General features: G+C 45.9%; 1 protein-coding gene across 1 annotated transcript in view; it reads right to left on the minus strand.

The window, feature by feature from the left end:
* Nucleotides 1–17,545, minus strand: part of skap1 (src kinase associated phosphoprotein 1) — a 35,552-nt gene extending 18,007 nt beyond the window's left edge. The window contains exons 1-4 of the mRNA XM_030098848.1: nucleotides 17,332–17,545; nucleotides 16,402–16,507; nucleotides 15,857–15,882; nucleotides 14,852–14,959 (exon numbers count right to left, since the gene is read on the minus strand). Of these exons, the coding sequence (XP_029954708.1) occupies nucleotides 14,852–14,959; nucleotides 15,857–15,882; nucleotides 16,402–16,507; nucleotides 17,332–17,371 (280 nt within the window). The 5' untranslated portion in view covers nucleotides 17,372–17,545. The remainder of the gene's footprint in view (nucleotides 1–14,851; nucleotides 14,960–15,856; nucleotides 15,883–16,401; nucleotides 16,508–17,331) is intronic.
* Between the last annotated feature and the right edge of the window lie 7,238 nt (nucleotides 17,546–24,783).

Genomic DNA, 24,783 nt, shown 5'->3' on the forward strand with positions numbered 1-24,783 from the left:
AGGTTGCCTCCGGAGACGGGCTCTCCACCAGCTGCTCCGCGGTGAGCTGAGGGCCCAACTTTTAACTAAACAATCTAATTAGCCCTCCCATTTCCAGCCTTTTGCCATCCGGAGGGGGAACTTGACCTCAGGCTGACCCGCAGCGGTCGGAGTACCTGGCTTCCCCGCGCGTCAGAAACAAATCCCTGCTTCCTCTGAATCATCCGTCAAGCGAGGGGAGGAAGAAGCAAAGCCGCCGTTCAGCCCCGAACGCAGAAACAATCCGAGGATCATTTACACCGGGCGGGTGTGACACCCGCATTCAGGGGGGGGGCGCTGGGCTCCACCCCCCTCCTCCCCCCTCGCAGGGGCCCGCGTCACCGCCGGGAAAACCAAACATGTCATCCCAGGACGGAATGAAACAAAGAGCAAGGCCCCGGGCCCCGGGCCCCGGGCCCCCGGCCGCCGCCGCACAGCAGCCGCCGCCCCGAGTTCACACTGCTCTGGAAACAAGAGGGCCGAATGCCCACTGCAGAGGCTGGGACACACACACACTGCAACACACACACTGCAGAGGCTGGGACACACACACACACACTGCAACACACACACTGCAGAGGCTGGGACACACACACACACACTGCAACACACACACTGCAGAGGCTGGAACACACACACACACACTGCAACACACACACTGCAACACACACACTGCAGAGGCTGGGACACACACACACACACTGCAACACACACACTGCAGAGGCTGGAACACACACACACTGCAACACACACACTGCAACACACACACTGCAGAGGCTGGAACACACACACACTGCAACACACACACTGCAGAGGCTGGAACACACACACACTGCAACACACACACTGCAGAGGCTGGAACACACACACACTGCAACACACACACACTGCAACACACACACTGCAGAGGCTGGAACACACACACACACTGCAAACACACACACACACTGCAACACACACACTGCAGAGGCTGGAACACACACACACTGCAACACACACACTGCAGAGGCTGGAACACACACACACTGCAACACACACACTGCAGAGGCTGGAACACACACACACTGCAACACACACACTGCAACACACACACTGCAGAGGCTGGAACACACACACACACTGCAACACACACACACACTGCAACACACACACTGCAGAGGCTGGAACACACACACACTGCAACACACACACTGCAGAGGCTGGAACACACACACACTGCAACACACACACTGCAGAGGCTGGAACACACACACACTGCAACACACACACACTGCAACACACACACTGCAGATGCTGGAACACACACACACTGCAACACACACACACTGCAACACACACACTGCAGAGGCTGGAACACACACACACTGCAACACACACACACACTGCAACACACACACTGCAGAGGCTGGAACACACACACACTGCAACACACACACTGCAGAGGCTGGTACACACACACACACACTGCAACATACACACTGCAGAGGCTGGAACACACACACACTGCAACACACACACACTGCAACACACACACTGCAGAGGCTGGAACACACACACACTGCAACACACACACACACTGCAACACACACACTGCAGAGGCTGGAACACACACACACTGCAACACACACACTGCAGAGGCTGGTACACACACAAACTGCAACACACACACTGCAGAGGCTGGTACACACACACACACACTGCAACACACACACTGCAGAGGCTGGTACACACACACACACACACACACACTGCAACACACACTGCAGAGGTTGGGACACACACTGCAGAGGCTGGTACACACACACACACACACACACACACTGCAACACACACACTGCAGAGGCTGGGACACACTGCAGAGGCTGGTACACACGAACACTGCAACACACAAACGCTGCAACATACACTGCAGAGGCTGGTACACACACACACACACACACACACACACACACTGCAGAGGCTGGTACACACACACACACACACACACACACACACACACACACACACACACACACACACACTGCAGAGGCTGGGACACACACACACTGCAACACACACACTGCAACACACACACTGCAGAGGCTGGTACACACACACACACACACACACACACACACACACACACACACACACACACACACTGCAGATTCTGGCACACACACACGCACTACAGAGGATGGTATACACACACACACACACTGCAGAGGCTGGAACACACACCAGTGTTTTCTTCCAGTAAAATGTGTGTTCAGGTAGAGAGTGTGTTGTTTCCGGTCAGTCCTGTAACCCAGGGCGCAGAGGAAGGCCACTGTTGTTCTGCTGTTCTGGACTGACTCAGAACCGAACACAGATTCAGGTTCCTCCCCAAAGCGGCGTGCGATCGGCCGACACGGCGCCGCTGACGGATGAGCGGGTCATTCCAGAGCAGCGCCTCAGACACCTCGCGGCGCTAACACGCTCACACATCATCGGCCTGCCTTTGTGGATGGACTGACCGCTGACACTATAAATACAGAGGGTGCTGAGGACTGTTTTGTCAAAGAGAACCTGATTCAGTACATCATAACAACCAGCGGTCATTATGCTCCTCCACCTCATTCATCCGCCGCCAGCGCCTCCATTTCTTTTCCCGCGCCTGCTTCCCTGTTGCAGCCCACTTCTAATCCCCTCATCCGTCTGCCTCCCTCGCTCCTCATTTATCTCAAAGGTCGAGCCCGGCTAATAGATGAGGAGGCGCAAAATCAACACGGGATCGCGGCGATCGGCGCGAGTCAATAAACATCACACATTCATGCGTGCTTAACACGTTCACGCCAGGTGACCTGACCTCACTTGACTGTTCTTTGTATGAATCTTTAACGGCGGGGGGGCGGAGTGGGAGCAGAGCCCACCATGGGTCCAGAGTCGCAGTAAACACCCCGACCGCCAAGACTCCGGCACCGAAAGAGGTCTGAGAGGAAGCAACCCGGCGTCTGTGACTTCTTTCTGCTTCTTTCGACCTGATTCATTTGCTATAAATAAGATAATATTACAGAACATGCAGCAGCGAATATCTACCAGAGGAAATGTGACACATTTAGAGATTTTCAGAGGCTGAAATTGTGAAATTAGTTCTTTGTTTGGTCAATTTTAAGAGATTTTATTGCACTTTTAAAAGTGTTGAATCACATTTAACGCCACCCTCGGGTTAAAATTCTGTGTTTCTACGAGGGTTTCATAAAAGGTTAAAGATGTGAAAACGATCTGGATTCGTCCACCGAGTCACAACACAACCTCCACGGTCCCACCTGGAATAAAAGCACAGCCGGCTGATCGGCGCCGAGTTCACCGAGCCTCCATTAATGAGAACCAAACTAAAGCACTCCGGCGTAATGTTGTTTGAAAACGTGGAATTAAGAGTGTCGGAGAAACTCCAACACCATCCCGTTTGACCTGAACGCTTTAAATTTTAAATGTGGTGCGAACACTGACTACAGCACAACCTTGAACCCACCCCCACCCCCCTCGCTGCAGCCCTCCCCAAACAGAAGCACAGCCTGATTGGCCCTCAGCTAACAATGCCTCCTTAGATGAAAATTACACACTAACACCTCTGTGGGACCGATGCAACCTTAAGTGGATCTTTTGAGGTAATGTTATTTGAAAACATGTAATTTAGAGCGTTTAAGGAAAAAAAAAAAGAAAAGAAAAAAACACCCTCCAAAAGCATGATGGCTGTTTGAGTTTGGAGTTTGAGCGCCGCACAGAGAGACACATTAATGCATCTAATTAAGGCCTCATCAAAGTCCCAGACAGACGGCACTCTTTCATAAAAATCATAAATTGCGTTATCAATTATTCAGGGCGATGCCACGACTTCATTTTCATCCCTTTTGCGTTTTAATTAGCACCATCCACAGCTTTGGTATTGACATTAATTTGATGGCAATTTATTGATATTTCAGCATAACCTATTTAGCTGAGTGCAATTACCAACAAAGAGAGGCAGACGGATGCGATGCCGGCGTCGCATCCGCGCGTTTCGTAAATCAAGGTGAGGAGTTGCTCGGGGCCCGGCCGGCCGAGTCTCGCGTCTCTCGGCGGCCATCAGCCAGAACAGATTTCAGCGGAACCCCTTTTGCAAATGGAGGAGAACAGTCAATAGGGATCGACCGGAGATATGTGCCGGATTGATCCCGACGGAGCGGCGTTTGCCCCGATCTCCTCCGAACTCGTGTTCGCCTCCGACGGCGAAACACAACAATGCATCTGAGCTGCCAGCGGTTGGCCGCGGCCGCCATCTCTCATTTGGTTATTCACACTCTCTCAGCGTGGCGTTATGAGCTCGGCGGCGGATCCCGCAAGAAAAGGCTGATTTATGCTCGCAGGACCAGAGGGAGTTAATGTATTCCCTCATTAAAATCCACTTTAGTTAGGCTGAAAGTCAATCAAAGGCGGGATGGAGAGTGAATCAAAGTGAAGGGGAGCGGTCGGGAGGGAGGACTGATGCGTTACGTTACATCCAACCCGAAAAGGATGCTGTGAAAACACCACAAAACAGAAGCGGCGGCGGCGGCGGCGGCGGGGCTGGTGCCGAGTGAGAGATCCGGCTCCTCCTGATGAACGGCGGCGCTCAGCCACGTTCAGGGCAGAGCGGGGCGGCGTGGGATCAGGCAGGGAGGTGCAGCTCAGCCGCCTGCTCTCCGGTGGAGTCAGAGTCTGAATCCTGCAGGGCAAATCGGCCTCCGTCAACACCAACAGCTCACGTCCACATCTGACTTTTTAAGTCATGTTCTAGTTTCTGTATTTCTGAAGCAATAAATGTCTTATTTTTCTTTTTTCTTTTCTCTTTCTCTCTTCTCTTTATTTCTGAAATGCTCTTATTAAATCTCATGAAACAAAAGAGAAACGTCGTTTCTGCAGGTGAAGCTGTTTATTTTCACCTCCTCTCAACGCCGCACTGTGCATTTTTAGTTTTTGGATATTTAATTTTTGTGTCCCTAAACTCTGCTGTATCAACAACATTTTAAGGGATTTCATGATTCACTTAGACCATAAAGCACAGACTACATACTGATATACAATTGCAGAGAATGTCATCCCTGGGATTGACGTCAGGCTTCGGTGCCTCTTTTGTCAAAGCTTCTCTCTGTATTTTAATTTTCCGAGGCTTTATCTATCAGACGTTATCAATATTGATCCATTTGACATTCATTCTGTGACGCAGGTGAATATTGTGGCCCATAAAATAAGGGAAACAGGTTTTGTTGAAATGTTTTTCATGGTGCTAAAGGTGACGGATTCCAGCTGTTTCTGGGATGTTTGAACTGTAAACTGGGATCAATTTAATTTTGCTGTCATAATTTTTATTTAAATTTTTTTATCTTTTCTGATTCAGTTGTTCTTATTCACTGAGAACACATCAGTTATTTAATTCATATATGGACAGAAAATTATGAAAAGTGCAGTGTCAGTGTGTTATGGCACCTTGAGACTTTTAAGAGTTGCATTAATTCATTAATTAGTCATCAAAGATTAAATATACAACCAATACAATTATTGTAAACAGTGAAAAATGTATTTTAATTAGGCGACTGAGATTCTGTTTTTGCAAAGCTGAGTATTTTACCTTTTTTTGTGTATAACTTCATATGTTCTTTTTTTCCTTTCATGATGCAGATTAATCTTTAAAATGTAAAAACTAACCAAACACTTTTAAAATGTCATTTCTGGTACCAAAGTTGACAGATTCAAGCTCTTTATTCCACACTATAGTGTTTGTGAGGTTGTTTTTTGTTCTTTTTTTAGGGATTATTTTAATTTCTGCAGCCTTGTTTGTGATGATCTTTGAGGTTTTATTCTCTCCAGGAGAGTAACTACCAAGTATTATTCCTTTTAATTAACATTTCAGTAATGCTTCTGCTGCTGATTGTTCATTTGGTCTATAAAATGTCCAGAAAGTACATTTAAAGTGACGTTTTTAGGGCCGCAGTTGACATATAGGAGGTTTCCATGTGGCGCCGCTGCTCTTGATGTTACATTACACATCTGCACTGCTGCGTCTCGCTAACGACGGTTTGGCTGCGACTGTCTGTAAGGCTGCGCTGAAATAATCCCATCATACATGGGTCTTTTTTTTTAAGTCCATTTCATGATAACAGATCACTTCTCTAGTCTGTGAAACTGGATGGTTAACACTGACATTCATAACTTCAGGGTTTTTTTTTTTTTAACTGTGATGCTTGCTGATGTTTGATCGTCAATTTGGAAGCATTGTAACAACTATAATTGTTAAAAAATGCCATTTCCAGTGTCAGAGTTAGCAGATCCAACCACGTTGTTGAGCTTGTCTTTATAAGTCTGCACTTCTTAATTATAGTTTTTCCTTTCTGCAGCTTCCTGGGAATTATTTTAACTTCTGAATGTGATCGTCTCTTCAGAGATGCAGCTAAAATGTACGAACGCAACTCAACAATAATTATCGATCAATTATTTGTCCTAAATAAATATGTACAAAATTTAAACAAGACCTTTGAAGTTGGAAGTTTTAGTCGGAGGGCTGCGGCGCATTTATTTTCTGCTGTATAGAACCAACGCTGCTTTATAGCCTTTAACAACAACTATCATTATGGATTTATTTATAATTCATTCCCACAGCTACATCCTCGTTCTTTGACTTATAAACTGTCAGAAAGTTGTTTAGAAAAGGTACTTATTGAAACAAGAGAAATAGATTTAAGCTGCTTTAAAATGTGAGACTGCAGAGTAAATCTGTAGTTCGTCTTTTCTGTGCTTTATTACTGCAGATGGTGATATATTCGCTAATATTTACAGAATTACGCTTCTGTTTTGAATATATATGCATTTCTTTTGGGTGACAGAAGTCTTTAAAACCACAGTTTTCTCTTCCTGCTTTACTGAACAGCTGCACACCGAGTCGGACGGCGATCATCCGTAGCTCCATCGTTTACCGCTCCGACGTCTCGCAACGGAACAAAAACACCATCGAGCATCAGGTTTTCACTGTGACGTGCAGAAATGCGGAGGGAGCCGTGCGTATTTACTCCTTCAGCACAAAGCAGAGCCTCCATTAACACTGGGAGTGGGATCAATAGAGCCGAGCAGAGGTGACCCCCCCCTCGCCACCCCCCCCTCCTGAAAGCACAGGTAGAAACACAGACGTGAAAGTTATCGTATGCTCTCTCTCTCCTCGGCCCGGCCCTTTCACAGCAGCAGAGGTATTGCCTTGAATGCAGCGTCGGGGGGGCAGGACCTGACCCCCGGCTGAACCCTGCTGATGAGGTGAAACAGAAGGCAGAGGCTCCCCAGGCCCAGAGGGGGCGGCGGGGAGGAATGCTGCTGATTCTGCCAGCCCCAGACCGCAATCCTCTTCCATACCGCCCTTGATTAGGAAAAAGGACTCGCCGGGTGCACCTTCACCCGCCCGGCGCTCAATCTGCGCACAGGCCAGGCCAAATTGATACATTTTTCCTCATTACAGTAGGAGGCCTTGGCTGCGCGTCCCTCCAGCGCGGCGGCCGTCGGGGGGGCGCACAGAGACTGAGCGGCTCTGAGGTTAAGGGCACAATGTCGCCCCGGCCCTCCTCCCTCCCCCTGATTAGATTAGGACTCCAGTCATCGATACATAAACCATGTTTAGAGCGTCCTAATGCATGTGTTCGAACCAGAGACAACATGCAGTGCATTATATCAGGCTGCAGCGCCGCCTAATAACGCTTAATGGCAGCGGGAATTTATGCAGGAACCATCAGGGTCCGTTTGGGTTTTTTTTTTTTTTGATCGGGCGACGCCAACCGGATTAAACAACAATCTGACAATGGAGTGAAAGTGAAGGAGAACAAAGAAATAAAAAGTACAGAGACGTAATCGTGCTGAATCTGTCATCCTGATCCACGGCTGGTGTTTCTCCTCTTCCAGGTGACCGACCGACTCGCTCTCTCAGGGCTTCCACAGAGGAATAGATGTGAAGCCGTTCTGGTCTCCATTTCGCCGGATTCCAACATTTAAACATGGCAGGCCGGCCACTGTAAAGACACTAAGGGGCTAAATTTACTGTGTGACACGGGCTTCCCCCTGGGCAGCCATAAGCAGCGTCTACAGCGACCCTGAATTTCCCTTTTCCAGATTTACTACCACTATTCAAATGCTTAACTGCAGATACAATGATCCTCTAATCGCTGGGGATGGTTCTCAGCTGCTTCACTGACAAGAGACAGAAAGAAGGAGGAAAAAAAAAAAAAAAAAACAGTGGTAAGAATATAAATACCAACAATGGCGGCGTTGGGGCCCACAGAGGAGCCCGCATGTCTGCCATAAAGATGGGGAATAACGCCGTCTACGACGGGGCCTGGAGGGAAAAACACTCAGCGAGAAAATCAACACATTTGCCCTCTGAATGTACAGTTATTGCGGCTTTAAGACGTTCCTGTTATTTCCACTTAAATGCTTTAAATGTAATTTTAAGGAAGGAGCGCGGCCCTGCAGAGTGAAGGCTGAGCAGTGATTCAGACCCCAGACCCTTCCTCACAAAACGCCTCTGAGTTTACCATCCTGGTACCTAATATACCAATAATTACATCAAACTGCCTTTTTATTATTATCATTATTTATTTATTCCCCATTAGGTGCATTAGCAACAGATGCTATTAAAATTATACTTCTTTTGAAGTGAAGACGAGGTGAAAACGCTCACGGAAACAGGTGAATTTTCATCGTGATAATTAACTTTACTTTTTCATTCATATGACTTTAAACACGCTGTATTTTATTGTCAGTATGGATGAATTAGCTTTTGTTTTTTATAAAGAGGGCTGACAGTTTTCAATGTATCATTTACCCAATATAAAAAAATAAACTTAGATATTACACTTTTAGAGTAAATTACATTATTGCTCCTCTGTTTTCACTTCCTGTTTAGTTTCAGAAAAGTCACCATTAAGTGATTATTTCAATAATTATAAATCACAGAACTGCTGTAAAGGCAGAAGAGTTTTATCAGATTAATTCTACTGACAGTGAAGGTAATTATGAAAAAATCCTTTGGATCAATTTATTCACATTTCTATACAAACTTTTCAAAAGCAGTGATTTGACTCCACTGACTTTGTTTTGTTAAATAAATGCAGATTAATGAATAATCTGGAAAACGTGTGTTTTGTGTTGCTTCATTCAAAACAGTAAATCAAAAGCGGCTGTGGCAGGAGTTCATTCAAAAGAGGGTTTTTTTCCCGTTTCTGAGCGCATTAATGAAAAATAGACGTCCTATAAAACAGCAAGAACAGGGGCAATATTTTAAAATTATGTCCGCACAACAGATTACAAGATTACAATCACCGAGGCCATTAAATGAGGCCAAATAGTACATCTGAAAATAAATAATTCAATTGTGTTTATTTAAGCCTGACATTTCACTCACTTTAATTGTGATCGGCGCTGCGGGGAATTTATATTTTGAAGTTAATTATCTAAGTGCTTTATTCTTCTTCTTGTTTTTTTTGTTTGTTTTTTTTTTTTTTTTAAATAAAGCTAATGTTTTCGATCCCTTCACAATAAAAGCGGTCCCTGACTTCCACTAAAGGCGCCTATAAATCAGTGGTAAAAATAAGCGTCCTTCCAGTAAAAACGCCGGCTAGCGGCAGCGGGCGACTCCTGCCCAGCATCCTCCACGCCGCCGCAAGGGCGAGTTAATGACCTCCAGGAGCCGCGTTACGGCAACAATTAAAGGCAGGAGTCCCGGCGGGGCCGGGCGCTGCCGTGTCGCTGTCGGTGCACGGGCCGACACGTCTCTCCCATCTCCATCCATTTCCCTAAGAAATCAGCGGGGCCACCTGGGCTCGGCATCGAAACTTCATTCATCTCCAGAAATGGATTCCAGCGGAGGGCAAAATCAAATTCTCATTTGCAAGGCAGGGGGAGAGAGAGAGGGAGTGAGTGCAGGAGGTACCTGGGAACGCTAACCTCTGGGTGAACCCGCCGCATCTGATAGTTTTGCTATTTGTCTGTGACATTGACAGCTCTGGGGGAGATTAGGAGCCACCCTGCCCCGGCTCCCCACTCTGCATTCTGCCGACGTGCCTCTTTACAGATGGACTGCCGCACATTTACCTTCGCCTGTTTTTCCCCGGGTTTGGGCGCCGCGCCGCACCAGAGGCAACGCGGGGATGTAATTATATGCGGCGCAACAATAAAACAAAGCAAATGAGGGGCAGAGCTGCATCGCGGGGCTTACAGACCGCGAGGATGCAAAAAAAAAAAAAAAAAAACTACGGCAGTGTGTGGCGATCGGCGGGGGCCGAGCCCCGGATGAGAGTGATGGATGCCCTTCGGTTAAATACGTCCAAATCCCCCCTTCAAGCCGCTCTCTTCTTGCCAGGCAGCATGAGTGAGTGTGTGAGAGAGAGTGTACAAGATTAATAGTGTAAACAGCGAGGGAGAGAGGGGAAGAAAGGCAGCCAGGAGAGAGGGAGAAAGAAAAGACTATCAGCATCTGCAGCAGCACAGTAGCCCCGGGGGAACGGCGTGAACTTTTGAACCCTGATGGCGAGCAGTCGCAGCGACGCGCAGAGCCCGCTCCTGCCTCGCTCTGTGTGTGTGTGTGTGTGTGTTTCTGGAGAAGCACACAGGCAGCCAGTGAAGGGAGGAGAGGAGAGCGAAGGAGAACGAGGGAGAGTGGAGGTCATTAACATATTCCTCGCTTCCTCGCAAACGAGCAGCCGCTATCCAAATGTCACAAAATCCATACGCCGATGAGCGGCGTGAAAAACGACTCTCCGGGCGGATACTCCGACGAGCCGCTGCGGTAGACGCCGACCGGAGCGGCGGACGGCCGGCGGCGGGGAGGGTCGCTCCGCCGCTCTGTCGACGCAGAGCAGACGGGTCGCGGGCTGGCCGGCAGAGAGGTCGGAGGTCAAAAGTTCAGCCGGTGGGCGCAGACGGGCGAATCTGCAGACCCAAAACACTGTCCAGGCTCTGCGGTTCGCCTCAGACCGCTGTCCTCACGCCGACGCCGAACATAACTTCTTGAGTCCGCCTCAAACCTGTGGTTTCATCTCAGCTCTCGTCAACCCCACAACTAACACCCAGTCCAAGGTTCAGGGACGGAGAACCCGGAGAATCACGATCCGGAGAACCACACGCAAACGTTTCACCGGTTGATCCGCAAACTTCCCCATTTTCCCAGAGTTGATTCTGCTTCAAACCCAGGCGCTGCATTAAGGATCGCTGATGGAGCGTCCATCCATCAGCTGGGGTCTGTCTCCTGTTCCAGCCAGGAGACCCGGGTTTGACCCTCACTGACGCTCAGAACTCAGATTTAATATTCTATTGAGCAGCGGCGTGTCATACTGCTGTGACTGTGGCCGCTCATATTCAAATGAGAAACAGGCAACAGCGAGACGGAGCGTCACACTGTTCATCCCGCCGCACTGGGGAATCGCTTCGGGAAAATCGGGGTCCAGGGCCGAGTCGCTTCATTTACAGGAGGACACACCTGAAACTTCCATCAAATGATCAACCAGGTCACGATCCTCCATCGAATGACAACGGTACAACCAAGTCTGTCGCAAAGTGGCTCAGAAATGACAAAAATCACACAAATATCACCATTTCTAGTTCCAAACTGATAATAGAGGGACTATAATTCTACACATTGGCTGTCTGATAAAAAAAAAAAAAAGATGCAGCTGTTTTCAGTGCATTATTGACGTGCATCACTGGATGACTGAAAACACCACTACATTCGTGTTATTAAAAAAAGACGAAAAAAATAACCCTTATAGGGCAACTACTCTAATATTTCCCCTAAAATTAGTAAGAAAACATAAAGCTGCCAGACACTCTTTAAAGAATTTAACAAAAAAGAAAGAAGACAATTGTTTTTATCAGCGACAAACTCAAAGACGGCCGTGAAGCTTATCTCCACCCCGTTACATAACTGATAATCTAATGTGTTAACCTGCAGAATTAAACACTAAAATGAAATCGTCGTCTGGTTTTAACCCGATCGGAGTGGAAAAGGCGGCGATGTGGCGTCTGACGGCGACCGCCTCGCCTCTCCTCCTCAAGCATTTCCCAACGTTTCCTTTCAGACTGCAGAAGGTTGGATTTTTATTTTATTTCAAGTGAAATATGAAAGGGAAAAATAAATGTTTTTTTTATAGTTTAAAAGTCCCAAATTGTCTCAATTGTCACTCATTAAGTTAAAGAATTAAGGATGCGACTTCTGATCCAACATGTCAGGAATTTCCCAAAGGAATTAATAAAATATGTCTGTTCAATGCTTTAATGTTCTGTTTGACCTTTGAGAAGTCAATAAATGATGAACAAGTGTTTTTCGAGCCCTGAGATGAAACCTGAAATGTGTCATGATGCATTAAAGAAAGAAAAATCCCAAAGAAAATAAATTAAAAACTGTCAAGTTTCACATTTAAATGTAAAACACAGGGTCAGGATTTAATGTCTGATCAGCTGTTTGTTGCAGCTCTGGGTTTAAATTTGTCGGCTGTAATGAAAGAAGGTTTGAACAGGTGAAAACTGAGGTTCTTCTGTATCTGATGACTGTAAATACAGGAGCGAAACACATCTTCTCCGTCTCTCCTGCAGCTTCCCTGCAAACATCCCCGAGCGCCCGGCGCCGCTCTGCAATCACGCAAAAACAAACAGGCCGTTTCCACTCGGTAAACTTGACCCGCGAACAGCAGGACGGGGCCGCGGCGCCGCATCTCCCAGGGAGAAACGCCGCGCCCGTGCGTTTGTTTGTGTGCACGATGCAGTGGAATGGCAGCGAGCGCGTGACGGGGGGGTGAGAGGACGGTGGTGGCGGCGGCGGGGGGGAAGGGGGGGCGATGCTGCAGGCGTGGTCAGGTCACCGGTGCGGTCGGCGGGTGAAACTCAGTTCACATTACCATGCAGACGCCCGGGCTCACAATGGAGGCTCCATCTGTTCCTGTCAGCAGTTACAAATCTGGTGTCACCCGGCTGGCTGAAGACAACAGGCCGGCGCATCTAATCAAACGGCGCAGGCTCCTCCTGCGCGTAAAGGCAGCCATCGACTTCACACTCACTCACTCTCTGGTTAGGGAGCGAATGCGGGGCGGCGAAGGCAGCCAGTCGATTACCACACATAATACATCCTCGCCGCCACAAAGTCTCCATTGTGTACAGTAAGCGCAAATGAAAGCGTACAATTAAACTCAAAAGAGGAAAAAGAAAAACTCAATTTTCTACCTTACGCGGCACACACCACTCTCTGAATCACAGAATTATCATCCATTCTCAAAACAAAGGCATTCTGCTGATTAAAAGGATGAAAAGGAAATTTAAATAAAACCCAAACTGTGGCTGCGGTTCGTCCTGAAATGTGTCCGACTTCATTAAGCGGCCCGGCCATTATTCCACGCTCCCTCCCGCCTGGCAGCGGCCCGCCCAGCGGCGGAGAGCGAGCCCAGCCACATCTCTCAGCCGCCGGTGAACAGAGGATGAACTCTGAACTCCGGGTGCCCCCCTCGCTGAGGACACAGGCCATTCGCTGCGCCGGCACGGCGGCAATAAACCGCGCCGCACATTCTTCCTCACAAAGTCGAATGTTATGATTATCGATCACACGGTAGAACGTGCAGTTATTAAGCGTGCGGGGGTATTAATTCTCCATATTCAAAGTAAAATGCTGGGGGGGGGAGGTTTAACACAGACAACGCCATGACACGGCGTTCCAGCTCCAACGCTTTAACAGACGGCGCCGTTTGCAGTGAGGCAACCATTACAGCCTGAAGGGAATTTTTTTTTAAGTGTTTTACGGTTTGATTTCTGTTTGTTTCTCCAAAAGGAAAGCTCCTCGTGTTTATTTTGAAATGAGCGATTTGCTAAAAAGAGAAGAATGATGATTGTGTTACGGCGGCTGATCTCCGCGCCATCTGCCGGGGTTTGTTTGTGAAACTGGGGGAAAATCAAACCGGTTCTAGAATAACGGGGGCCTTTGGCTTCGCTGCGTCCGGCTGGCTTTAACAAGCAGTGAAGGAACGTTTCTTCCTCCAGTCCGAAAATTCCACAAACGTCTGGGTTCTACCGTCAGAGAGCTGCCGGGACGCCGTCCTGAGGCGGCCGGGTCAATACAGCCCACCTGCGGCACGTCACGTCAAGGACTATTAGCCGGCGCAGAGAGTCAGAGAGCTGAGAGGGACGGAGGGAAGGAGGGAGGGAGGGAAGATAGAAGGAGAGATTGATAAAGGCAGAGAGGGATGGAACACACATGGCCCCTCAGGTACAGTGTTGTATTTCAAACCCGGTTGTGAAAGAATAGAGGGGATCGGCGTCGATCAATCACTGCATTAGCCTGCAGCTACAGAGCCTCCTCCCTGTGTGGGCTGCCTCCACACACACACACACACACACACACACACACACACACACACACACACACACACACACACACACACACACCCCAACCGCTCCACCCGCTCTGGGGGCCAGCGGAGGAACAAAGGCTCCGCCACTGGAGGGAGCTCTAGGTCACCATTCAGGTCTCAGTGAGTCTACCTGGAGAGGAGGAGGGGAAGCTCTCATCTGCTTTTCAAATTAAGGGCGCCAGAGACGACGCGGGGTGGGACAAAACGGAGCGCCGGTGCCTCCTGCGGCGAGGTTCTCACCGCCGCCCTCCTGCCGTGCGGCCGTTCGGCTGAGATCCCCCCCCGCTGTGCGGCGGTTTGTCCTGGCCTCGTGTCTACAGCTCACAAACACATTTCCTGTCTCGTTCTCTCGTTTACTGTTTGAGCACAGAAAGCCGGCAGTGCAGTGGAACGCTCGTCTCTGACCCGGCGCTTCTGAGCCGTTCACTCACACTCGGGACCGCCGTCGTCCTGGTAGTCCGAGGCCAGCGAGGCGTCGTCCGACGGCGCCGAGCGGCCCAGGCTGGAGCTGCGGTTGTCGTCAGAGCCGTCGTCGTCGACTGAGGGGGAAACAGAGACAGTCAGCGAGACGACAGACCCGGAGTGGGAAGCACTGTCACCTCACAGGGAGAAATCAGCGGTTCGAGTCCAGACAGGGCCTTTCAATACTTTACTGATCTCCTGAGGGGAAATGATTTCTGCACATTTAACTTTAACTTTTTTCCTCTTTTCTGTGTCAATGCTCTCATTTTTAAAGGGGCAGAATGAGGGTTGGGTTTTTCAGCAAAACCAGAGAAAGACTTTCACATTCAAAAGGTGAAAGAGTTGGATATGTAACTGTACACTTTGTAAATCTAAAATAAAATCTTGGCAGAATGAATATGAATAGATTGGTTGAAAGAAGGCTTGTGTTGATGGAAACAGAAGTAAGGTCTCTACTATAACGTCTGACAGGCTTCAGCTTTGGACAAATTACAATAAAAACATTTGCAGAAAGAACAAAAGTCTTTCAGTAATCAGTCTGTTAAAACGGCCGGCCTTTATGTCCGCAGCTTTAACACTTCCTTTAACATATGGGCCTTCAGGATAATAGAACAGCCCCCTGCTTTATCCTCCGTGCCTTCAAACTGTTCTTCAGCTGTTTGGTGGATTTTATTTTCAGGTTTCAGTATTGATAAATGTGAGATCTCTGCTTCTTGAAAAAGTTCTCATTACCGGCCTGTAATAAATATCAAGAATGTCAGAGCATTCGTCTTTCTTTCATCCGACCAACTGTTTAAGGGCGTTGGAGCTGATCCTCTGATAGTCGATTCACTACGTTTCAGTCAGCGTCTGATCATAGAGCATCTTCCTCCCTTCACTCAACCTTAACCCACGCCATTTTCACGGATTCTACTAAAACTCTGTCCGGTTAGGATTATACACCAAGACACAAATAATTCACACAGCTCACTTACATTTTGACGGGAACTCTTGAGGGTTCCTGCAAAAACCAAAATAAAAGCACAGTCAACATAGCTTCCATGAATTACAACCTTTTCCATGGTCTTTCTCAGTTTCACGGCTCACTTCTCAAATTCTGTTATTGCTTCCTGCACAGATGACTTCAGAAATCTGTGGCTTTGGAGCTTCTCTGAGCAGGAAGTAATTCTGCTTCTCTCAACGCGCAGCACAGGAAACAGCGTCTGGAGTAACGACCACGCTTTCTGAGACACCTTCGCTTTTCTCAGCTCACGCTTGGAAATTGCAACACATTCTAATCAAATGATCCCAATCAGCAGCAGATCACTTAATGAGAGCTTTGGAAAACTTGTAACATAAAAAATAAGAGCAGCGTGGCTCCGGCTGTGGATCCTGAAGGTGACACGCTTAGAGGAAATGAGCTCCTTTGAAAACTGTGTTTAAGGCAATCGCAGCAACGATTAAAGATATTTAATCTGAGAAAACATGGATAATGGTGAAGTTAGACGGCAACACTCCAGCAGCGGAGCTGAAATCCTACCTGCTGTACACGACCCTGAAGTTATTCAGCAACACCTGCCGGGTCTCCTCGACGTCTTCACTCAGGTTTTCATCCTGAAGGATGTCGGATACAAACAACTCACAGTCTGAGGAGGACAGAGAGTTTGGAAAACTGTGAGTTTTTTGGGTCACAAGCTGAAGAGGAGACCTGAATGTAAAAACACAAGAGATCAAATTCAAAGAGCCGAAAATCTATTCAGTAAGATGGAAAAACAATTGACTGTCCTAAAATGTGAAACATGGCCTCCCAGGAACCGCAGCCTCCGTCCAGTTCGTTTCTCATAATGTACCATTGAACTGTGTCAGTATAACTTCAGCTCTTTTCCAGTTTTGACCTCAGAAAGGCATTCTGCAGTCAAACCAGTAGAAAAGACAGCTGTGTTGGACATCGTCCGTCCCTGGCACACTTATCTGAACAGCTAATCAGACTTCAAGTGGTGCTGCCGTCACAGACAGAAGAGCGGGTCACGTCTTCCTGATAGCAGAGTCAAAACAGGCCAGATCGCTTATCTGGTTTAATTTCTTTACGCAGCCTCTGTCTCGTCGCACAGACGAAGCCACGCATGCAAAGCGGCGTTCATCGTCCTGGAAGCGCATGCAAATGCAGCAAGTGGCAGGTTATCGCTCTGCTGCTGGCAGATTATCGTGTGTGGAAGTAAAGGAGAGAAATGAGGAGCTGTGTGGTTTCCACGGTTTCCTCTGGTAATCTGACGAGACACATTTCTTGTGGGAAGCTGTTTTGGTGTAATTATGACTGTAACACTTTCTAACTTCCATTCTGTTGACAGATACGAGTCTCTTTACACCGTTTTCAGTGACACGACATGGAAATATGAAGACAATACAGACAATATAAGAATAAATGAACTGTGCAATAAGCTGTGTCAGCAGAGGAGAATTAATATTTTACCTTCCAAAAGTCTCCTGATGTCGCCCGGGATTGACCCCATTTCTGGTTTTCAGCAGTTCCACCTGAAGTTCGATGACTTATCTGGACTATTTTTTCAAACTTTGGCGTCTGTCTCACTGTTTACACTTCCATGGCAGAAAGACAAGTCTGGAACACGAAAACCCCGCAGTAACATAGTCAGAAGATCAACTGGGAAGCCATCGAACCACCTGTGTCCTCCTGTAATGACACTTCACTTCCGTGCATGCATCTCTATTTGCAGCGAGCGGGGTGGAGCAGCTGCACACACTTCCTCTGCAGCCTGACGACGGCTCGGCTGACATGAGAAAACCACCTCGGTGTGCTCGAAGCGCCGCAGTCAGGTTTAGCAGTGAGGGGGCGAGGTGGCCAACACGAGCGCCGCTCAGCAGAAGAAAACCAGAAGTGAATCTCAGCCAACTTACAGCCACACCTGCTGTGTGGGGCTTTGTTTTTGTTCATATCCTTATTTCTTTAACCAGGTTACTTATAAGGAGCCAATCATTACTATCAGCTGTGGTGAAGCGAATGCACCAGGCGCACCTCGAGGCCCGGCATCCTGCATGTCTCAGGTTTGTTCCAGTTGAAACACACAAATTGCAACGACGGGCTTGTCATTGAGATTTTGCAGAAGCTTGTTGGTAACATCAATATTAGACTAAGGTGTGCAGAAGCAGAGAGTCTCCGAGGCCCAATTCTCAGAGGACACCCCTGGGACTCAATATGCACACTATGCATTCATGAACTGCTTTATCCACTGCAGGGTCTCGGGCATAGCGCTGGATACAGGTGAAGGCAGGCTCCACCCTGGCTGGACAGGTGGCCAATCCCACGTCTGCGTGCTAAATAACCACACAAAGCTGCAAAACAAACCCAAACTGTACATTTGTTCAACATTGCTGTTTGGGTGCTTCAGTCTCCAGGTGGAGGAGTTGGGGGGCTTTCGGTGCCCTGGAGCCCAAGCCTCTACTGTTACACTGAAATTATTATGCACAACTAACAGGACGAAAATAAAAAAGCTAAAAACAAAACTGCTCTTTTTAACCATAATCATTTGCATCAATAGATTAAGGAAGTGTTAACCTGCCCTACTGCCAGACTGACATATTGCAGCCACTCCACTGGTACTGCAGATATGTGACACGCAATCAACGGATCTTTGCGCAAATAAAGGATTAATTATTTGTGCTACACAATCAATAAATAGCTCATGTATGGTGGCTCGGAAGGGCCAGCAGCAAACGCTACAACACAACAGCAAAAGCCAGATGTTTGTGAACTTGTGACCTTTGTTTGTGTTGTTGTTTCGTTGCTTTTGCTTGTGTAGTTGGGGCGTTTAGCCGTATTGGCCCTTCCGGGCCACCATACAAACCCCTTCAGCCCATTTGTCAAGTTTAAATTAAATATCCTCTGTGTAAAAATTACATCACTGCGAACAACTTGACTTGTTGCCTAAATTAATATTTGTTACAGGAATGCTAGTCTGCTTAATGTTATTTCCACTCTCTTGCCTTTAATGCTGTATAGTCGTAATTTATCAATTAAGCAAAATGTTATTAATTAACAATTTATAAATTAAGTTATTCAACGATATTCCACTCATTATAGAGATAAACATTCTTTTTGGGGGCACAAAATTACTAAAAGTGTAAATATGCAACGTTTAAAGCCCAACCATGTGCTCAGTTACCTTAATTTCTAGAGTTAGCATTTTTCACTTACCCTCAGACTTCAATTAATTAAAGTTTTAAATCGACTTCTGGATTCCACGGAAGTAAGAAGTTGTCTCGGTAAGTTTATTTATTAATTAACTCTGATTTGACAGAGAAAACGTCATTTTAGACGGTTTTATTTCATTTGAAGCAGATCTATGTCTTTCCAAAATCTCCCCTCGATGATGCATTCAGGTGCTCACGTTTTACGCGCGCAAATGAAAAAACTCGTGATTTTAACCAGGCCTGAATTTATATAACTTATTCTGTTTTTACTTTAAATTACTTACCTTTTGTAACGAGGTAATTGCAACGTTGTGAAATATTATGTTGAAACATGTTTGCATCCAGTTTTTGTCCACATGCTGCCTTCAGGTACCATCCTCACCTGTAAAACTGAATTATAACCATAGACTGTGAATAAAGTGGACGGAGTGTGGCTGAAAACATGAAGCCTATCCGGAAGTGTCAAAAACTTGCTGATTGGTGATTATACTATTGTTACTTGCTATTGTTGCTATTGTTATTATGACTTACTTATTATACTACTATTACTTACTATTATTATATTATTAATACTTATTATACTTATTACTATTATTACTTGGTGATTATGACTCATGTAAGCTATAAAATTCATTTTTAATCTTGAAAGAAATTTAGCATTTATCAAATTAAATGTCTCCTTGAGATCCTTCGGTGGTTTAATGTATACATTCTGTGTTCTGGTTTTATGTTGTATGTAAAGATAGATATTTTTGCATCTTTTCGTGTGTGTTTATGGTGTTTTGGTTCTAGTTCCATCTCTTATCATAGTTTAGTATTGTGTTAATATTCCATCTCGTTGCTTTCATTTTATACTGTTTTAGAGCTGTTAGTTTGCTTGTGGTCTTTCAAGGCCTCTTTTTGGAAGAGTTGAGATTATTTTGCATTTCCTTGTGAAGGTGTCATAGTTTTGTGTGCTGTTGCCAGTTTTCTGCCTCTCATTGGCAGCATTTGAATTATTTAGGTTCCTGTACCCTCTCAGTTTGGTTATTTTTGCCCACTGTGTCTTAAACGAGTGTGATATTTGGACGGTCTCAGCCTCTGGTCCCTGGAGGATGTCCACAATGGGCTCATTCAGTCATCCCTCCATGCATTAAAACGATGTTTCACAATGAATAATAACACAGGATAATAGAAATCCACTGCAATAAAACTGTCTCCTGTCAAAGATAACAATATGAATAGCTGTTGGCATTTTACCAGAAATGCATAAACCCTCCATTTTTAAATGATTGAAAATAATCTTCAGAGTGAGCTGCACATCTTGTCAGGCGGGATATCAGAAATTCTCCCTCTCTCTGTGTGAATTTACCACTTTGATGCTTCTTTGATTGAAGCTGAAAAACTAATTAGGATCTTTCTGACAACGTGAATGCAGCATCTCTAAATTGGTCCCTCACCATATCTGACAGGTCATGGATGGGTGGTTTAGATTACCAGTAAAGGCTGAATGGCAATGGGATGGACTGAACTGGACTGGGCACACACACACACACACACACACACACACACACACACACACACACACACACAGAGAGAGAGAGAGAGAGAGAGAGGAGGCAGGAGCAGTGGTGGAGCTCAACATGGCTTTATTGATCCTGTTTTACTGAAAGACTACAAGCGAAGCCATCAAGTGAGCCAGGCTCGATCAGACTCTGCTCACATCGACTGAATTCACCGGATATCGATCCCACTCTGCTGGACTGATGTTAAAATTTTTTACCCTCATTAAACAGAATAATGTCCAAATGCACTGATTTTTCATCAAGACAGTGAACATGGATTTCTGTTTTTTAATTGTTTAATTAAATATAGACTTTTGTATATTTATATATTGTACTCAGAACTCTCAGGATGCATGTGGGCTTATGTTTTTTTTTTTAACCTAATTGAACCAGAGAAAACTGATATGAACAACATTAAAGACACTGTCAGAAATAAATGGAAATAATAACAAAACTTTACCAAAAATGTTAATTAAAAAAATAGACGTGAAAAACATGTCAAATTGCATCATGCTGTCTTTAATTGAGATCTATCTGTTTTACTATAACTGTTGGTGATTGTATTTGGCACTTATCTTGACAAATGTCCTTTATTTCATCTTCACAGTGTGTTTTCTCCAATCTTTAGCCCTTCAGAGGGCTTTTCAGGGAAAAAAAAATTGGAAGCGGGAAACTCAACCTTTGGCATCATTTCTAAGGTCAGTCTTCATCCAAGAATTTTTAACGTCCCAAAAATATTAAAACAAGTCACAAGTGTGTGTTTCATGTTTCTTATAAAATGTGTGAGCAAAATGCAAAGTGCACGGCGAGAGCTGTGTGGTCCCAGTCCTTCATATTTTATCATAGATTCTAAATAACAGCATCAGTCCGTTGACCTTTCACACTAACTCACAGTCAGAGGTGCGTTTCCAACACACTACTGTTCATGTTAATACACGAGAAGCTTAAAGCCAAAATATCAGGCTTTAATAATATTTACACTTTATAGAAATATTCATAAGCTGCACTGACTTCATTTTTCATGGTTTCTGTGACGATTATCAGCTCTTCATTATTAGTTCTGATCACTTGTCTGATAGATCGTTGACGCTTGTATCAGAGTTTGAAGGACTGTGGTGCGGAGATGTGATCCTGGCGTTCTGTATCGGTCTGATGGTGACAGATGTGGTCTCCTTTCCTGCCGCCTCTCTCCAGGGGAAACCGCAGGGTCAGGGCGAGTTGAGTCCCTCGTCGGGTTTGCCCCCACGCTGACCTGCTCCTGACTGGCCTCCCAGCAAAAAGCCCCTGTGAAGGTAAGAGGAACTGGGGTCCCCTCCCCTGGAAAAGAGGTTCCCTCCCCCTGACAGCTCCACAGAGCCGCAGCCACCTGCCTGCTGGGTGAGCCCCATATGAAAAGGGAAGCCCTTTGTAATCCGACGGGGATTACACCACCCAACAAAGCGCCGCTGAAAGAGCGACAAAGGCCCTGTATCAAACGCCGCTGAGGGGGAGCAAGGGCTATGATCTCCCGCTACTACCAACACTGCCTCCCCGGCCGCCCCCCCCTCCTCCTCCCTGTGGCATTTGGCTGCCTCTGTCCTCCCTCTGCCCTCTCATCTCTGGGATCTGCCCTTTTATCAGCACATTCCTGCTCATTTGCATTGCGGCGTGGGGAGGGCCGGCAGGTCTCTCTGATCTGATAGAGCATGCAGCAGAGAGGGAGGGAGATGCAGGAGGGACCTGGAGGCACCAAGGTGCTGCCTTTGAGTGTGTGATGTCCCGCAAACACACACACACTCACACACACCACAATGCATTCTCCAGGAAGGGCTGCAGCCACGCCTGTTAAAATCATCGCTGCTTGGGTTGAAAGTTGTTTTGTTTTTTTTCAGATCACTGTAAATAATGATCAACTCAGTACTTCTATTGTAAAACTCCTCATATATGGACGTGAACGCTGGTGGGATTTACTTATTTTCCTTGGAAGAGGTCGCCTTAACCCACGTTAGTGGACAAGACCACCTGAGTGACGCCTTTTCGAGTGATGCAGTGTTTAAAAACCCTCACTGTAGTTTGTACAAGTAAAACTGTCGACTTATTCAGTATTTCTGTGTGTCCTCTGTAAGAGGATCAGGTTCAATAAAGGAGGCTGACCTGTTGAGAAACAATTATAGGAAAATATTTAGCAAGAAAATAGGGAAATTAGGGACATTTTACTTGTTTTCTTGGAATTTATTGCCATTCTTAAATGTTTTTTCTCTTTTTCTTCTTCTTTAATTTGCATCTTCTGACGGTGTCTTTATCTTCTCTCTGGTTCAGTTGAAAGGTCACATGAAGTCCAGCAAAATGACACCAGTCGGTTTTAATTTGTTTAAATACAAAAAAAGTGTGAGAGCATTACTAACGACTCTGCATTCACTTGAACGTTTTCACCCTGTGAAGGGTTAAAAGTGTGTTGTTGTTGCTTTCACCCTGGAAAATGTGTTCCAACTTGGAATTGCTCAATTTTCCCAACTGTTCAGGCCAATTTGGGAAGCTGGTTCTAATAAATGCATCTATTTTTTTCACTTAATTGCAGCAAAACTCCTTCCTCTCCTGTGGTGGGATTAACTTATTATTGTGCCGACTCTCATTGTGGTGGTGCGCCGCCAGATGTAGACATAAAATACAGCAACTCACTGTGCAACAAATCTGCTACAGCTGCTGCTCTGCAAATGATCTCATATTTAATTATCTGATCTGTGTCATGTAATTAAACACTCAGCTTTTGAGTAATTCCTTCATCAGCCCGTCTTATTGCCAGGAATCTTCATTTCACCCGAAAAAATGTTGGGAATAATTATGCCAACCGAGTAAAAGTCCTCAGAAATCACGCCAAAAAGGCAGAGCTGCAGCTCGAGAGCATGAAATCAATCTTGTTTTAAAAATGCTGCTATAAACCACTCTGTCGTGTTTCACAGCAGCAAAAATATGAAGTCTGAGCTCAAACGTCAGCCTAATTTAAACTTATCAAGACTTATTTTAGAATAAAAAGAGGAAGAACAATGTCAAACAGAACCTGAAGGATATTTTAATCCACGATCCAGTTGTTTCCCTTTAATTTGTATTTACAGCTTCAATAGAAAACACTCAGAACGTCCATGAAGTGTTTTACTGTAATAATACACATTTTTGTTAATAACTTGTTTAAAATGTTGAGAAAAGAACATTTTACTGGTTTTTAATACATCTTCATTTCCTTGGTTCATTAATAATGATGTTCACAAACTCTTTCCAGGTCAGTTTAGTGAAAACAGTCTGTCACCTTTCACAGAGCAAAAACATCTCAAGCTGGAGTTTAAGAGAAGCACTGATTTGAATATATATATTTTTTCATTTTAAAAAGGTTTTAACTTGATTCTTTCTTTGCTTCCCTGGTTTTTTTAATTGCCGAAACAAAAAGCGTAAAAGATAAAATAACAGATTTTTCCAGAGGGTTTCTTCTGTGCTATGAATGTAAATAAAAGACTTCAGAGCCTTTCTTTATGCAGATTTGTTGCTTGAATTGCTAAAGAAATGTCATTTTTCTCTCTTTTAAGTTGTTGAATTTCAGACTCTTGCCCTGAATCACTGCGTCACCTTTCACTCTCTCACCTTCCAGCTCAGACGAGGCCCAGATTCAAACCCGCCACGGCGTTTCCAGGCTCTGGGTTCTTAAAAACGAAGCTGTTTGTCCTGATTGTTGAGGGTCGGCTGTAAATGTTTGTGTTGCTGGAGGAGACAGAAAGGGCCGGTTTACTTTTCGGATTTCCTCAGCATCATTGTATTCCCAACCCTCCCATTGCTCAAACACATGTCAGCGTGGGGGGGCAGGGGGGCAGCGGGGGGGCGGCGGGGGGGTCTGGGGTGTCGGCAAAGTTAAAGGAGAAAAGAAAGGTGATGATAGATTGAGGACACGAAAGACAGAGGAGCGAATGTGTTGCGCTAAACCCACAAGCTTCAGTCGGCCCGGCAACAGCAGCTTGGACTCAAACCGATGTTACCCCTGAGAGCGCCGAATAGAAAATCATTCAAATTGTGTTATGTTAGGATATATGAGCCATTTCAAAATATTAATTCAGCATTATTTGAGGTGTCTGTTAAGGGTAGCGGTTACGGCGAGTCTGCCGCTCTGACTGATCACACACCTCTATTACACCTGATGTATGAATGTG

This window comes from Salarias fasciatus, chromosome 8, assembly GCF_902148845.1.
Source record: "Salarias fasciatus chromosome 8, fSalaFa1.1, whole genome shotgun sequence".
In the NCBI taxonomy this organism is placed as follows: domain Eukaryota; kingdom Metazoa; phylum Chordata; class Actinopteri; order Blenniiformes; family Blenniidae; genus Salarias; species Salarias fasciatus.